This window comes from Chamaea fasciata, unplaced genomic scaffold, assembly GCF_029207755.1.
Source record: "Chamaea fasciata isolate MVZ Bird 193981 ecotype frontalis unplaced genomic scaffold, bChaFas1.0.hap1 SCAF_3, whole genome shotgun sequence".
NCBI lineage: Eukaryota > Metazoa > Chordata > Aves > Passeriformes > Sylviidae > Chamaea > Chamaea fasciata.
In genome coordinates, this window is record NW_027094088.1 from 2,121,225 (window position 1) to 2,138,831 (window position 17,607).

The 17,607-nt window shown below is 42.1% G+C and overlaps 1 protein-coding gene across 3 annotated transcripts in view; it reads right to left on the bottom strand.

The window, feature by feature from the left end:
- Positions 1-332: 332 nt before the first annotated feature.
- PELI1 (pellino E3 ubiquitin protein ligase 1) overlaps positions 333-17,607 on the bottom strand; it is a 40,507-nt gene continuing 23,232 nt past the window's right edge. For 2 of the 3 annotated variants that reach the window (XM_066177723.1, XM_066177722.1), the window contains exons 2-7: positions 8,083-8,227; positions 7,719-7,848; positions 6,120-6,221; positions 3,990-4,187; positions 3,682-3,870; positions 333-2,722 (exon numbers count right to left, since the gene is read on the bottom strand). In XM_066177723.1, the coding sequence (XP_066033820.1) occupies positions 2,156-2,722; positions 3,682-3,870; positions 3,990-4,187; positions 6,120-6,221; positions 7,719-7,848; positions 8,083-8,153 (1,257 nt within the window). In that variant the 5' untranslated portion in view covers positions 8,154-8,227 and the 3' untranslated portion in view covers positions 333-2,155. Of the gene's footprint in view, positions 2,723-3,681; positions 3,871-3,989; positions 4,188-6,119; positions 6,222-7,718; positions 7,849-8,082; positions 8,228-16,927; positions 17,030-17,607 lie in introns of those variants that run through there. The other variant, XM_066177724.1, reaches the window with a different exon arrangement.

Sequence of the window (17,607 nt, forward strand, 5' to 3'; positions counted from 1 at the left end):
AGATAGAATCAAGAGCTCTTGTCATTTTAAAAGAGCCCAGACTCCGAGTTCAGTTTTTTGCTTACATTTCAGTATTTGTATAACTTACTCATTTAACTGTGTCTTATAAACAACAGTCTCACCTTTAACACAGAGTTAAATATAAAACACATTGAGAGGACACATCTGAAAGGAGCCATTCAAAGCCACGACCAGGGAAAACTTCCAGAGTCTTCACAGCTGCTGTGCTCTTAATCCACATGTGCAGGACAGAGGGACACCTGAGGTGACAACAGAAGGGCCATCCCCAGCCACCTTCCCCATCTCTCGGAAACAAAGCCACGATCCCAGAATTTCTGTTTTTGAAAAGTGTTTACTCACGTAGTTTAAATAAATTAATTTGCAAATAAAAATTAAAACTACAGTATACTATAGTTGGAATAAGATGATTAGAACAACTACAATACAGGGATTTTCTTGCTGCATAAGTTTCATTACTTAATGCATTTAATCTGGAAAAATGTCAAAATCAGTTATATTTCTATGGAAAGGGAGTAACAGCAGTTACTTGTACATGACAGCTGACTGAACTTATAGTACAGGTTTCCTGACACATGCATTTCCTGAGTGAACCAAACAATATATATAACTTCTTTTTAAAAATGGAGAAATAATTGACAGTCAAAGGAAGTAATTCATGACATCTAAGCAACACAGGTCTCTTTAAACAAAGAAAATTTTAGAACAGCTTCAAAAGAAAAATGAAAGCTTTGCTATAAAATACAGAAATTTGTTACTGTCAATTATACAGTACATATTAAAAAAAAAAAAAAAAATGTACAAAGCTGGCCGAAAAAGCTCAAATCAATCCTAAAAAGGTCAGGTTGCCATGAAGCACAATGGGCTGGCAGCAGAGCTGCATGTAGTGCACTGGTCTTTTCTGGTGGATGCAGAGGGGAAGGAGGGGAGAGCAGAGAGAAACCAGAGCCCAGGGCAGCATCTCACACCGAGGGTCTGAGCCCAGCCCCAGCTCTCTGAGGCTGCAGGGACACAGGCACACATCATCCCCTGGCTCCGCCTCTGCTCCACATGTGGCCCAGATGTGCATCTGCAGCTGGCAGAGGGGCAAAGACCCGGCTGAGCATCCAGGTGACAAACCTCTCTCACGCTGGGACTGTGGCCAGGTCACAACCTGCTCCCCCACACACGTGTCCACGTCTCTCCTTGTCCCCTCCCACCCCCCAAAACAGCAAGGAACAGAACAAGCCTCATCTTTCTGGTCTGTCCATGTTTAACACGTTGGAAAAACCCTCACAAATGTCACTAATGCTAAATAAAGAGAAGTGTTAGCGTGAAGGGAGAGAAAAAAAACCCTTAATCTAGACTAAGTTGCATATTTGAAGAGTCTGGTAAATATTCTCCTCATAACCAGATCTTAAGTACACTCCTACCAAAAAGACATTTTAAGAAGTCCTTCTTAGCTACCTTTCAACACAGTTAAAGCACAACTTTATGCCATCATAGTTTGCATTAGCTTTGTTTAAAAAGCATTTTAACTATTCTAAGAACTCAGTATTTTAGATTAAAAGATTTTTCTACCGTTTTCATCCCACGTTCTTCTCCATCCAGAACTACTCTACACATCCAATTGCTGGATGTAACACACTATGACCATGCTACTCTCTAAACGTTCTAAATATTTTCAGTAATAAAGATAAATAGAAAAGAGTTAATATACATGTTATATTTTACAATGTTTGCATCCAAGCTGTAAACTAACGTTCTTTGAACTATTTACCCTCCATATACAAAAAGAATGAAACACCTTTCAAACACTGTGGGCATGTGATTCAAAAACCATTAAACTGAAGGCATTGAAGTTCACTCTACAACACTTCCTTCACCTCTTCAGAAGCAGTTATTAACTAAAAAAAAGCAGGAGGTCTCCCCCTTCTCCCCGCATTTCTTCTATTTCCAGACTTCTCTCAACAAAGAGGGATTTAGCTGTCGTAATAACAAAAAAAAAAAAAAACCAAAAAAACAAACCCAAAAAATTCTTCATCTTAATGCAAACCAGCAAAGCCCAGAGAATAGGAAAAAACAGTTGGTTTAAAAATGAGAAGAATCGCTTATAGCTTATCAGTTCACTGCAGTCCTGGGGAACAAACAACCCGCGTTAGTCGAGAGGCCCTTGGAAAATGAGCCTGATGTAACCCTGCTCACCAGCCAGCTGATGCGCACAGAAGGGACAGGCCGCGTGGAAAGTGTGAGTACCGTGAGGCAGGGGGATTTGGGACCAATATGCAGTTGTCTTTTCCGAGCACACGTGTCCGCAGGGGCTGAAGGCGTGAGTTGGAGGTCCGGCATCCACGTAAAAGCCCGCCTCGCAGCCCAGCCACAGCGGCACGTAGGGCCCCACCGAGCGGCACATGGGGCACTCGCGGTCCTTGCCGTCCCTCTCCTCCTTGTTCCCCCAGTTGTGGTAGCCGTGCACGTGCCCGCAGTTCAGGTACACCCAGGGCTGCTTCTCATCCACCACGTCTTTCCTCTTCATGCTGGGGAAGGCCAGGGTGTTGAAGCCCACGGGGCACTGGGGCCTGGCGGCGTTGATCTCCTGCCTCAGCGCCTCCAGGTGCTTGACGGTGGGCGTGCGCGCCAGGCCCTCGGCCGTGCGCCACAGCAGCGTGGCCCCGCACAGGTCGATCAGGGAGCCGTCCTGCAGCTGGTTCGTCTCGTTCTCCACCTCGACATGGACACAGAGACACACAGCTGTCACCCCACGGGGTCTCTGAGGAGGAACAGTGTGTACTCCCACCACACAAATCTGCCGGCAAGATCCGGTCTGAGTTTCACGCAGGTTCTGACTGTCTCCACAAGACGCCCGTGGAGAGCCCGGTGTCACCTTCTCCCTTCCTTTTGTGTGGTTTTTTTTTTTTGGAAAACCCCCACCCCAAACATCTTAAGAGATTAATGTGTGTGCATTAAAATAGACCACACTGAGTCAAGGAAACAACGACTCTCTATTCCATCCCTATAGCACTCCCAACTGTGTCACTTGAAACGCCTCAAGGAATATCTCAAGGCTGTTTTAGTCCTCCATCGTATTTCTGACTTTTTTCTTAAAACTTTCCCCTTTACACATGGCTCTCCCCCTCCTCCCAATTAGCACTCCTAGCTAAATACTTAAAATGTTCAACGTTCAGTGTAACATTTCTTTTTCCTGAAACGTCCCAAGTCACACCGAACCCAAACATCTCCTGGAAATGTCTTTGGAAACAAGAGGAAGAGGGAAAACTCAGAATGCCAACACGGAAATGAATATCCAATAAAACTGTAACTATTCTATAAAAAAGGAAAAGTGGGAAAACCTTAAAAGCATGCACCCACAAGGGAGAATTGGGAAAACACCAGTGGAACGTGCAGAGGCCCAGGAGAGTTTGCAGAAATACAGGGTAGATCGGGAACTCGATTTAGGAGAGCAGCCTAGATGTGCAATTAAGTATTAGTTCGCAGATAAACTCCGTCAGTTATTCAAGTTGAGCAAGACACCTTTGTGCACAGCAGACAGGCACATAAAAGGCAGCCTTGCACAGGTGACAGCTACACAAAATTCCAGCACGTTCCAGCTCTGTGCCCAAACTATACCCCTTATGGCTGCACCATTTTAAACAGGACGCATGAAACACTGGTCACTCCTCTCACCATTTTTCCTCTCTGTTGAGCTGATCTGGTTTCACGGAGGCTGAACACATTCCCACACACAGAAATCTCTCTCCACACCCCTGGCTTGGAGTCTTCTGTGAATCCATTACGAGGATGCATAACAAGAACTCCATTTGTTGTTAGTCCATCCATTTGCCCATCTGACGTCTTCCACTTTGCAGCTTTCTCCTAAAAGAAATTACAGCAATGGGACCCTTTAATTTGGCTGAAGCGGAGCTTAGAATTAGTTTAAAAAAAACAAGCCTGGGCTGAATTCTTAGTGGAAAAACGAAAAAGAATTCCCTTACCCCAAGAAAAATGTTTTTTGAGGAGTCAAATCCTGCAGCATATATTCTTGCTGTAAAGGGAGGGTTACGTTCACATATGATTCTGCAGGCAAACCTTGATATTGTGCTCTGCACAGACTGTGTGTCGGAATTACTCTGACTCCCAGGAACCGTATCTGTTACTACAAAGTCTATAGGACTCTCCGTTGACCGACCAATCTGGAAAAGTATTAAAAAAAAAACAAACAAACTGGTCAAAAGTTTGTCTTTGGGTGTAGGACTATTCAAATTCAAAGCAATTAAAAGCAGTGATACAAAAATCACGACATTAAGAATTTAAAGCATTCCTGTACACCAGTCTATTAATTTAGGTTTCTAAAGCCTCATCTGAACTGATGAATTTTTGGCTGGGTACAGCCAAATGAAGGAAGGAGAAATCAAATGATGTAATTAAGTCAGTTCTGAGATGCTTTCCCGTTGAAGGCTTTTTCATCAGAGAGGTTACACTCAGGTCAGGCAGACCAGCTGCAGGAGCACCGAAACAGCCAAGGAACAGCAGTTAGAGGGAAGAACAGTGACATGCAGTCACTTTGTATGCCCAGAACATCCCGAACAGTGCCAGACTAAGTCAAGGCAAAGGTGTATGAAAATCAGATTATGTGAGCTGTCTCTTCAGCTCTGGCAGGCACTGAGAAGCAGAAAACCTTTTGTGAAAGGACCAGGTACCAGCTGGTTGTAGCAGAGAGGGGCTACATTTCCATACCCAGAACACAACATCTGACCACAATCAGGTTTTCCTGGTAGCTGTGTCCCCTTTTCTGGCTGCAGGGAACCCTGAATTTTGCAGTCCCACACAACTGCACTGAGTTTGATAGAACTGCATAAGTATCCCTGCTTTGCCAGTCAACTCATCTTGCACTTTTCCTTGCAAAGAAGAAAAGCATTAACCCATCCCCAAACATCCCCACACCTGGGTTTAAAGCCCCCTTACACACTACTACTCACTCCCAGAGCTCTAAGGCTCTTTGAAAATTGGTGCTCATATTAAGACTGATTAACTGCTGAGCAAGAGCCCCAAAAGCTTGAGGTGCTTTTTGGTGTGAGCTGAGACTAAAACTGCTTTGTCAGAATCTATTTTTCCCTTGCTTCTTAGGCAGGATAACCCGTGAGTAGACGGGGACTGCCAGGGGCGATTTCAGAGCAGCACACATGCCAGAGCATGCCTGGAGAGAGAACACTCACACAAACAATAGCTTATGCTGCAGTGATTTCATTACAGCCCTTTTTGCTCTGTTGTAAGCATTTGCAGTTGCAAAGCAGCTTCCTCCAGCACTTCCCACCTCCTCAGATCCTGCAGTGGCGTCACAGCTAAATGCTGTGACAGCAAAACTCCTTGCCATAAACTAGTGGCAACAACGAGGGAGGGGGAAAAAAAAAAGAATCAGAGAGAACAAAGCACACATTAAAAAGAACCCCCAAACAAACCCCTTCCTTCTGAGAAAAACAGGAAACAATCATAAGATAGGAGGGCACACCACAGCTGCAGATGTGTCTGTGGTTCCTTCTCATAGACACAGGAACTGCAGCAAAGTTGTTGTGAACTGCCAGCACCAGCACTGAGGCTCCTCTCTTCACATCTCCCAGTGCTTTAGACGTTTCTGGGCTTGCTTAAAGAAGTGCAGAGTATTTTTCATATTAGTTGTGCCAAAAGCTTTCCTGTGTTTCCACACTGTATTTCTTCTACCCTGTCTCCAACTGGCTGATCCCAAATCCCTTTGTAAATGCCAGGAGCAAAGTTCCAAGTGCTTAAAAAGAACTGTGCCCTTTATTCTTCATTTTGCAAGGAAGGACTAGGAGACAGATTATGTCAGCCGCAGACCAGCAATCAAATGCAAAACCATAATCGTGTGCATTAGTCACAAACCCCCACGACTTTCACCTTTGCTCAAGTCTGAGAGAGATGTATGGACCCACAGCCTTGCTCACAGGATGGCCTTGGGGGGAATAAACAGAATTAAACTGCTCTGAATTGTGAGTGCAGAAACTGACACACACAAACTTTTGGGCCTGAAGGAAGAAGCCTGCTGAGAAGATGCCTTGTTTGAAACCACCAAAACTAAGAAGACACTTAACACATTTTACTTCACGTACCTGGAACATATCTGTGTTGCTGTCATGGGTATATTCAACTACTACTGTCTGGGCCCGAGACAAAGTGTAAGATATGCTGTGTTGGTCCTTATTACTTATTGCCTATGGAAAAACGCCAAATATTATTGAACCAGTGCACAGTAATTCTACAGTATACAGCAGCAAAGCAGAGAAATATATATATATAACACCAGGCTCTTGTGCTAATTAATGCATTAAGGCAGACGGCTGTTAATGACACACCTGCAGTTAACTTTCACAAAACCCAGTCCTGGCCACTAAAAAAAATAAGCTGCAGGATTGATTCAGTAACAGACCAAACTGGACTCTTCACCACATGCTGCAACTAAATAAACATAACCAGGGCATATTATTAGTCATGTTTTGTGTTAAAGCAACACTGGCCTGAACACAAAAGGACAAAACAACCAAATGCAAAGGCTAAAAACTGAATGTAACACCTTCGGGGTCATTTCAGCATCAACTTGGCCAACAGCAAAATAAGGACAAAAACTTAGGGACTTCATTCTAAAAACAGGATTTGAGTTAATACTAAAATCAGTAATGACTGATTTAAGGTGCATAGATTAAAAAGCAGTGGTAAATAGGGTAAAACGGGGAAACTCAACACAGGTTGCAGAATTTGTAGCAAAGGTTTCAGTTTGTTAGTCTAGATGTTCATTCTGCAATTATCTACTAGGAACTAACAAACACTTCTGAAGGTGCTGCTAAACAGCACTTAGCAGACCATAAAGAATTTGCAAAAATGAATGTAGCTCAACTACAAGAATTTGGGTAGGAAAATGCTTCTGATTTCAGAATACTTCATACCATTCCCTGACCTTAGGGTTAAGACCTGGAAGTGTCAAGGTATTCTGGGAGTCAAACACTTAACACTGCCATGTTTGTTTAAAAGCCTGATCTTGTCACTGGCAGCTTCTAAAACAACCACTGAGCATCCTCAAATTCCACTGTTTTAGCAGAAATGCTCCGTTAGTTATTGAACGCAATTGCACATACACTTGAATAATCACAATATTTCATGGCAATACCTTAGGATGCATTAGTTTTGACATGAAATACAGTTCAAGTTCAGGGTCTGCACCCTTCCTTTTCTGCTTCTTAATGGGAAACTCTGATTACAAGCCCTGCAAAACCCATGTGTCCTGATCCATCCCTGGGGAACCCCTACCCATGGATGGAGCATCAAGTGCACGAGGAGCTTTGGCAAAGGATCATTTAAAGGTCAAAGTTAGTGCTAAAGCAGAGTGAGTGCAAAACCGCAAAGTCTAGAACAGATGTCTGTATTAAGTTTGGAAGGAAAACAAAATGGAAAGTTTTTTTATATGACTAGCCTGTGCCCACAACATTCATGTTTCAAAACTAATTTTTCCTTCTGGCCATGGCAAGGACTACACATGGAATCATCTTTGCTGAGTTGTTTCTGGCCAACACTGACAGATATTAAAAACTCTGGGTGAACACAAACCATTCTTTTCACAGTCAGGTATTTATGCTGCTTAAGCCATTTCCTGACAGCTCTTTATATGGCACAAGGAGAAGTCAGACAGAGTTGAAGGGAGAAGAAATGGAACTTACCTTTGCTGCTTGAGGGGTACAGGCAATGTGCACAGTGCTGGGTTTCACCCCATTTGCCTTGGGCCTTTTAAATAAAGCAAACCTACTCTTCCTTCTTCCTCTATCTCCATTTGGGAGAGACCCATTGTACCTATCAAAAAGCAGAGAAAAAGAACAAAGTCCATCATTCCTGTACTGCTCAGTTTCTCACGAGACACAGACCCACAAGAACTTTCATTCTAAGCACCGAGTATTCTCAATTAGTACAGTGTTACTAATTACAATTAATCACATTGAAATCCAAGAATTGATTAACACAGTACTGAGACATGCCCACAGGACTACAGCATAGAAAACCCTCAGACTCTTACACACAGACACTTACCCCAATACAATCAATTCACCATATTTGACTGGTGCTTTTGATGGATGATTTTCTTGATCAGGAGAAAACATGAGCTTAGCTAGTGACTTCTTCTCAAACTTCAGGTCTCTGATCAAGAGTTGTGGCACACTTTTTTCATTATTTCCTGTAAAAATAAAACCAAAATTAAGTGTAAGAGAAAACACTCTACTCCAATTACACAAACTTGCACACCAATCTGATACTCTAGTTACAATGTTTTGTGTTTTCCTTGTTTTGGTTTCGCCTGAAATAATTTATAAAAATATACATATAAAACCACATGAATCAAGGTTGAATTGCCTTGAAGAACTGCCAGATCACCAAAAAAAAGAGCTTACAAAATTCCACTATGGACTTAAAACATCCACACTTGCTTTCCTCCAAACTGGTTTTTAGACTAAATGATACACAGCTTTATTTATTATATTTTATTCAGCTGTTGAGAAATAGAGCCAGATAGGCATTAAACTGGAAGAAAAAAAAAACCCACAAAGCAAAACCAGCCCATTAGCTAGAGAAGCAGAAGTTTTCATGAGAAGTGTCTAATTCAGAGCTTTCCAAGAAGTTTCTGGATTTGCAGATGGAAGGAAGTTGTATGACAATTTGATATTGAGCCTACCATAAAAGTTTAGGGTGTGCAATGTGACCTCTCATGTTTAGCCAGAGACAGAAGTGATATAAACATCTGTTTGAAGGAGATTTCCTGAGGGAATTCCACATCACTCCTAATGAAAACAGTCCTGAAGTGCATTTTTTACTCTGCTTTGAGGAACAGTTCATATTGTAGTTTTTACAGCTTCTCATTAGTAGCATTTCCAGGCACTTTTGACCTCATCTCTGACCTTCCTCCAGAGAAAGCCTACCCAGCAGAGCATTTCCTTGATAAAGAATAAAGCTGATGAGAGCCTGTTTGAGGCTCTCTTTCACAGAAATAAGAACATTCCCTTGGTCCTTCCAGGTGAGTTTTCATACCAACTCAAAGAGCTGCTGGATCTTTTTTAGTACCGATGCTTCACATTCTGCCTTCTGTGCAAATGCACTTTCTGACCCACACAGCACTTCTGGAATCCTGTCATCAACTTTGATCACCACTACAGTGCTGCATCTCCACTTTCTTCTCCCTAGACTAGACCATGGTTATTAGCAGGAAAGATGTCATCATGCAGATTTTATCTACGCCCGTGTTATGTTGTAAGAACAGAGAGAAGGATGTGGCAGTGCTTGACAGCCTGCTCACATTTGTTCAGAAGCTGATGCAAAGATCCCTTTATTGACCTTATCTCTACACCCTCTCCCAGTCTTTGCTCCTTCACGGGAAAAGCCTGGCCTTCAAACGTGTTTTCTCAAATCTACAAGTTTGTATTCAGCATGCATATGGTGATTGCCATCTGCAATCAGCTCACAGTGCTCTCTAAAAACTCAAGTTTGTTCCTTCATGCTATTCCACATATTTAGGAAGGCTTCTCACTAATACAGGCAAAGACATCACATCGTCCTCAAAGCATCTGCTATGATGCCTGCAGAACACAACCAGGAGAGGAAACAGAAATCTTTTCGTTCCTCCTTTCATTTCTCATCATTTTCCAAATCTCTTCTTTTTTTTCAAGCCTGGGTACTGTAGACAGTGCTCGAAACCAGTTAACTGCAGCCTGTCTTTGTGGCTAACACACACAGTGTTATCACAACGATACCCACAGAGAGATGGGTGCATTGCAATAAACCTGATGTGCACAACACTGCTGTGAAGGGGCTGTCCCATCTCCCAAGTGTAGCAGTAACTCCCCTGGGACTGTGAGGTTACTCACGATTGTAGGGTTTGCCTTCAGAATTCTACAATGAGTACATTAAAGCAAACATCTCACATGAAAATGTGACCTCAAATGAGGCCAGTAATCACAGCACACTGAAGTGGAGATTTGTTGGAATTCTGGAAACTTAGATTTTTAGGATTTTAGTATATAGTAATACATATGAGGTAGAATGGAATACTTCTCTATCTCTACCAGGTCTTTTCAAGGACAATCTGTCCAATTATGAAATGCCACCCAAATCATTTTGACTTTAAACCAAATAACTAATTACTTGAAGTCTGCAAAGTGAACTCCATCAACCAATTACAGAAAACCATCGAAACCTAGGAAGAAGGAAGAAGATTGTGAATAAGGACTCAGACAATGCTCAAAGCTCTCCATCTTGACTCACGTGTATCACTATATACTAAAATCTTAAAATCCAAGTTTCTAGAATTCCAAAAGATAAAGAAAGCCCCACAACATCAACTGTGTTCACAATTTTCATGTTGTCCAGGACCCTCCCTGCCTCCTGCCCATCTTTGGAGCACCATGCTCAAATGATGTGCCTAAAGAGCCAATCCTTTCACTTAGAGAAAGTGGGAAGGCAAATGTTTAAAATAACTTTAGCCATTAGTACAAGAACAGGTTTGGTGCAGCTTCTCCTCTTCCTCTGTTCATCCAAGGAAACAATTTTAATGGAAAACTAAAAAAAATACATGTCTCAGTCTGAGCCAACTTCAAAGCCTCATGAAATGAACAGTTAAAGGAGATTCCTGCACAAGTGACCAGAGAACTCTGCAGACACAATAAAAGGGGTCAGCAGTTCCCAGGGACAGGCTTCAGCAATACAAGGAGTAATACAGAAAATCTCAGTATAAGGAAATGTCCCACATCTTTTGCTCAGTTCCTCTTTTAAAAGATTTTCTTTTGCTTTACATTCCAAGAAATCCGCTCAAGTTTATTTTGCACGTGATGGAAATCCACTTCTTATTAGACTTAAGGAAGGTTTGAGCACTAGAAATCTAGAGCCATCACAACAACACAGCTTGCTCATCCACTTTCAGAAGTCTGGCTGGAATGTTTCAACTTCATATTCTTTCAAACACATGTCAGAACCTTTATGAGTTTCACACACCACTTTCACAACTACTACACTGCCGCCAGATTACTTCAACTCAAGCACATATAAGATTCAGCACTTTTAACAAATAATCAATCCAACATACACACTACCTCTCATCCAATGGGGCTGGCCTGGTGCACTGTACCCAAAAGGAAAATATTTTTGTTCCCAAAAATAACAAAGATCAATTCTAGCCCTCCTGTGAGGTCCTGAAGATCAGTCCAAGGGAAAGTTCATGTCTGCAAATAAAACTCAAGTGCTGTCCCACTGGAGATGAGTCTAATCTGCCATGGGGTAACATCTCCACTCCCGAAACAGAGCAGGCTAATGGACCATTTAAAGCTGAGTGAGGAACTCACGTGAAGGAACATTGTTGAGTAGAGGAAAAGGATCCACGAAAATAAATAATGGGTCTTCTTTTGCAGTATAACTTGACCAGTTTCTATTCCTAGAGTATTACTTTTCTTCAAAAAGTTAGGAAAGGCTAATTAAAGAGACAACTTGGCTCTGAAGGGCCATTATATAGCTAAGGAACCAATTGTTTGAACAAAATACATACAAGCTATATTTTTGCTGCTTTTTGTAGCAGCATTTCCAGACATCAGTGGAACAGGCTTCATTGGAGCAAGCTCTGAACAACAGACTCTTGTAAACTCCTCCAAGAACCTTCAACACCGATAAGGAATAAGATGTCAATTACAAGATCCCATCTCACCCAATGTTCTTCCAAAAATCACAGAACTGGCAGCAGCAAACATTTCACGTCAAGATCTCTGCTTCTGCCAAAGAGAAGAGACTGAAGCCTGAAAATGCTTATCTTTGCACAGCAATACAATACCTTTGTATTACGGATTTGAAAAGATTTTGAGAGGAAAGCAACTTGCATGGCTAAAGGCAAACACGACCGTTTGCACTTAGCCCCAAACCACAATGGGTACCAGTCAAAACCCTTCAGGGATCAAAAATAGCAAAGTGGAATGGGAAGAACTCATGAACAGCTAATACTTTTTTTATTCTTAACACTGGTTCCTCTGAGGGCAGCAGAAAGTTCAGTGTCCCATACTATTAGCATGCAACTGTGTTGAAGGACCGGAAAGTGACGACAACTGAACTGAGAACAGCATTTCAAATTTGTCTGAGGAATTTAAGTCTGGTTTCTTCCAAGCCTTCCTGCTCTCTAGTACTCACTAAAGCCACAGAAAGCAAAGACTGCTGCAGTGGAGAAAGCAAGCCACAGATTTCTGACTCCATCCCAGCAGAAGGAAAAATCGTGTCGTAGTCTCTCCTGTCTCATGCAAACAAAGAGACAGATGAATTTTGGTTGGTTTTGAACTATCAACTCCAGCTTAACCAGTCTTCTGGAACTACTCAGCTGCCTTTCCTGGTCACGAGACTCACTCATAACTAGTCTTTAGTTGCTTCAGCAAGTCTTCAGATTTTTGTTTGCAGTAAGGCACAGCACCTTGTGAATTTAGTTTGCTGTTTTGTAGACCGAGCAGAGCTCCTGGAATTGCAGCAAGAATAGCAGCATCTTAATGGTTAAAACGAGGTGGAGGAGGGGAGAACATAAATTCAATGAGCCCAAGCAGAGATTCATTAAACACTCGGCTGCAAGCTAAAAATACTAGAATAAAAGTCTCTTTGTAATAAATTACCGTCATTTTCTAAACACAGAGCCAGCATTATAGGCTGCTAGCAACCGTAGCTAGTGCCAGACTAGCCCTTTTCTAAAATACTGCAGAGAAAACCACTTTCACAGTATAGAAAGAAGTCCTCTGTCAATGAATATATTAAAATAAAAATGTGCTGATTCAGATGCGAAAAATGGGAATTTTCCCCTCCCTTTTTATAATATTATATTTATATTCTACATCTACATATTTGAAGGTGTGGAATTTTTTTTTCCTTTTAGAAATAAAGCACAAGACATTTTATCTATCGATGTTTTTGGGGTTTTTTTGACTGTTTACAGTTCTGCACTGACTACCCTTGCAATTCTCACAGCCAGCTCTTCCCTCAGCAATCCTGTGCTGAACCAGAGGGAATAGGGACAAAATGGAATCCAGTCCTTTTGACAGGTATGCAGTGACAGGACAAGGGACAACAAACAAGCTACAACACAGAAAATCCTGATTATGGGAGGGAAAAAACTCTCAATCCACAGAGTCTGTGAGATCTCCATCCTTGGAGATATGGCCCTGAACAGCCTGATCAAAGGCAGTCCAGTCCCATTTTGAGTCCAGGGACTGAACCAGAGAACCTCCCAACCTAAATTATTCCAGGAATACAATTAATTTTAGGAAGTCCACACAATTCTACCAAGCAACTGGAATACTGCACTTTAGGTGCACTTTTGACCAATTAGACATAAACTGTAATAACTCCATTACCAATGAAACAAGATTTTGTCCTTATCCCTAAGATTTACAAGTCAGTGCCTACAGCTTTATTTGGATTTAAAACATAATACTGCAAACAAACAATTCACACTGAATAGTGTGACAATACACAAGTAGGACCCAAGTTTGCCAACATCCACCTACACATTTAAGCTCTTTATCACTCTGGTTTCCACTAGGCAAGTCTCCTGTGAGTGCAAGATCAGACACCAAAATCCTCTGAATACACGTACAGTATTTCAGCACTGCATATTCTCTTCTACGGTTACATCTCACCACTTCAAAGGCAAAAAAAAAAATCTGGATCTCCAGATTTCAACAACCAGAATACTACAGTTAAAAGTCACTGTGAGACACAAACAAGCTGTACAGAATACCAGTCTCTCAAGATGAAGATATTTGCAAGCATGGAAGGAGAAGGAGGCAATAAGTAATCAGAGAGAAGGAAAAAAAGAGAAGCAAACAAAAGACCAACCCAAAATCCCATAATAATTCCCAGCAGGCTGACTAGTTGCTTGAGTGTTCCCATCGAGCCCAGGTTGCCAGGTTTCACAAACAATATCAATAATGTTACTGATCTCCACTGGTGCAAGCGACAAGGAATCAGCTCCTTGCATCACTGTGTTTCCGAAAGCTGAGACAAAGGTTGAGAAATCACTTTCTGCTAAGTGATGGGTGAAGTAACTTTCACCACTGGAAAGTTATTCTCCTTTAACTGGTTTTCCTATAAATTGTTCTGTAAGCTTGTATTAAAATAGTTTTTACTGAAGTGATCACTTCTGGGTAAAAAGAGCACGTGCTTACCAACCATAGTTTTACCACTTCCCCCAGTTTCCAGTTAGAAACAAGCTCACCTTTCCTTCCCACACACACCTGCAGTTTTAACATCAGCAGGTTTTAGATTCCACTTTTGAGATTAGCCACATTCTGTGTACAGCTTGCATCCTTCACTGCAGATGCACAGGGAAGGTACAGTGATGCATCTGTTAGTGCAATTTAAATGCCTGTCACTTTAGATCAATACCCACACATTACCTTTCTAAGGAAGGAAAATTCATTTTCTTATTTCTAGAAAAGGCAGTTTTTCAGCATCAAAAATCCCCAGGAATAAGCCTCGGGAGTATGGAGCGTCAGTCCAGCCTTTTGCTTTAGTACAGTTTATTATGTCCTCAGTTTATACTGTACAACCTTTTCTTCTGTAACTCAGAATAAGCTTAGTCATCCCCTAAACACACACGAGTGTCTTATGATATGAAAGCAAGACAAAAACAAGACATCAAAAACAAGACCACTGAAATGACCCAGCAGCTGATCCTGCACAGGACACCAAGCACAAACCAATGCAACAGCTATTGACTGCTATGCCTCGAAAACATCTGTGAGATCTCAATAAAAGAGTTTTTTAATTGTCAGAAACAGAATGAAAGCATCTTTTTACCATGGACACCTGCCGTTAGTGGGCTGGTCATCCTGGAAACAAGTCATGCAAGAGTCAGAGCACAAACACACACAAAAACCCATTGTCTGTGGACACTTTGAAAGGGGCACTAACTTGACAGACAAGAGAAAATCTACTGTTTTGCTCTAAGGCCACAGCTAATTCTGTCTAAGAAACAGCAGTTTTGGTTGAATTGGCATCTAGCATTCTGCTTTAAGTTCTGTTCCAGCCTCAGAAGTTCTGTGCAACCTCAGGAAAGACAGGAACAGTGCCTTGAGGACAAGCAACCTTGCTCAATGAACAAGGGAAGTGTTTCAGAATAGGACTTCTATTATAGGCATCCACATGAAGATCTGTACTTTATGATAGTACTCAAAAATAGCATCCCTCTTCCGAAGACTGAAAAAAACCCATCTAAGCACAGGGGCCTGATTTCAATCAGACCTCTGCTAACTTCACTTCTCTGACTCTGAACTGCCCCCGACGACTCGAGAATGTGGTCGGGTGTATTAAACCTGGAGGATTTATGTAATTAATAATGATCCACTCCAAGAGACTGACAAATCAATTCTGAAAATATTCCCTTGGAAAAAAGAAACAGTCCAGAATTTTTTTTTTTTTTTGTTCAGTTCTGAAAAAGTAACAGCTGATCCTCCCCTGAGGAAACCACGATAACCTCCTACGGGTTACAAATGATGTAATTCAGACTGCGTGTGGGAAGCCAAAAACATTTGTCTTTTAGCACAAGGTGTCTATTTTAAAGCTGTCACTGCAATATTATCTGTATCCTTAATTAGCTGAGAAAGTTCTCCACCAGTGAACCTGCTCCATTTACACTCAGCCTGAACCCCTTTGCCCCCCATCTCCTCCACGTCAGCAGTGACAAGGACTCAGAGCCTGGCACAGGGCTCAGCCCCTCCAAACACCACAGCCTGAACTACCTGTCAGAGTTACTCACACGAGCTACTTCAGGAGATTAATTTGCAGCTTTCTCCATCAAGTTCTGGCTGCACCTGCACTTTTAGCCTGTTAGTACAAACTATGCTGAAAAAGTCTAGCTTTGATGTTATTTTCATTTCACTCAGGTTATCAAATGAAGTTTATTTGTAACCTGTACGAAAAAGCTGTAAAATAATACCACATAGAGGCATGCCAGGAGAACATCAGCCACAGCACACCTATTTGTATCTTCAGAGAGTGCCCTGCAAGAGTACAAACAGAAAGGGAAAAAAACCTTGGTACAATACTAATACAGAAGTATAGTTCTGCTGCAGAGAACTCTGCAGTTAGAAACCTTTGACATTATCCTCTTCGCTGCTTCAGACAAATTACACAGTATTACTTAAAAAAAAAAAAAAAAAAGGCAGTCCCAGCTTTCACTTAAGAGTCAGCCACAAGAGCAAAACTTCCTAAGAGTTTAGACCAAAGCAGAGGCATCTTATTCTTAACACAAAGCAATGGAGCTTTTCAAATCCAGGAAAGTCTACTGTCTGATGCACCTGTACTGGAATATGTGGCTGAGGAGCCTGGACTTGCAAAAAACCACAATGACTTCTTGTTCTACATGCCTGAATGTTACAATTTTGCTCTTTATGAGCCTCTGACTTCCTGATAAGGCGGTTCATGTACCAAAGTATCTGCTAAATAGCTGTTTGTATTACACTGAAGCCTTTCCACATAGCATACCATATCACCTTACAAAACCAGGAGTTACAGTTACATTTAAAGCCTTTTCCTCGATTTACACAACAGAAATATTCAACAGCTCCATGAGAAATTTCCCCTCGGTCCGATTTTGTTAGGTAATGACAGTTTTATGGCACCTTGCTCTGCATCCTAAAAAATAAGAAGTGACTGATGCTTCTTAGGATCAAACAGCACTTACTACGCCGTGCACTTTGAATATCTCTGCCTCTTCGAGGCGGAAGGGAAGCCTTCAAGACACACTGTCCATTCTCACATTTCCTTTCCACCACATCACTGAAACCACTGCAGCTGAGGAGACTTTTAGAAGAGACACTGAAACAACAGCACACCGAAAGGGAAAAGCGACGGCACGCGGAGCACTTACCGGGATCTCCGTGTCCTCGCAGTATTCCTACACGGCAGAGAATTAAAAAAAAATCCCAAACCCTTCGAGATCTTGTTAAAAAAAAAAAATCAGCCGGAATCCACCAACTCCTTTAAACCCCCAGCAACTGCCAGACTGAGTGAGTGCTCTGTGTGCTTTTACTTCAGCCGTGGGAAGCGCCTCCTGCCTGGAGAGGGGCTGGCTCTGCCTTGCGTCAGCTGGGTAAACACCCCGGCACCGCACAGCATTGGCTGCGGGCAGAACCAGCATCCTGCTCCTGCTCCATCAATTCAGCCAGCCCCGGCCCCGAAAAGGAAAAAAGGAAGCCGAGGGTGTGTTGGGAACGACGCTGCAGCCCAATTGCCTGGCAGCTCCGCGGATGAGGTTCTCAGAGAAACACTGATTTATTTCCTTCTCTTACATAACTGTTCCCATGCATGTTATACTACCTTTTTCTTCATTTTATAACTATAATTTATTAGCCCAGCTAGCTTTCCTCACCTCCCACGCAAAGAGTAATTTCTTAATACACTGAGAATTATACCAGCAGAAACTCCTCAGGCATTGCTGTGTCTGTTTCCACTGATACTGTAGGACCGGACGTGACACACCTCCAGATGTCACCTGTATCCACTGGACTGTCACGGCCAATGATTCTACAACAGCTCAGTCCTGTAGGA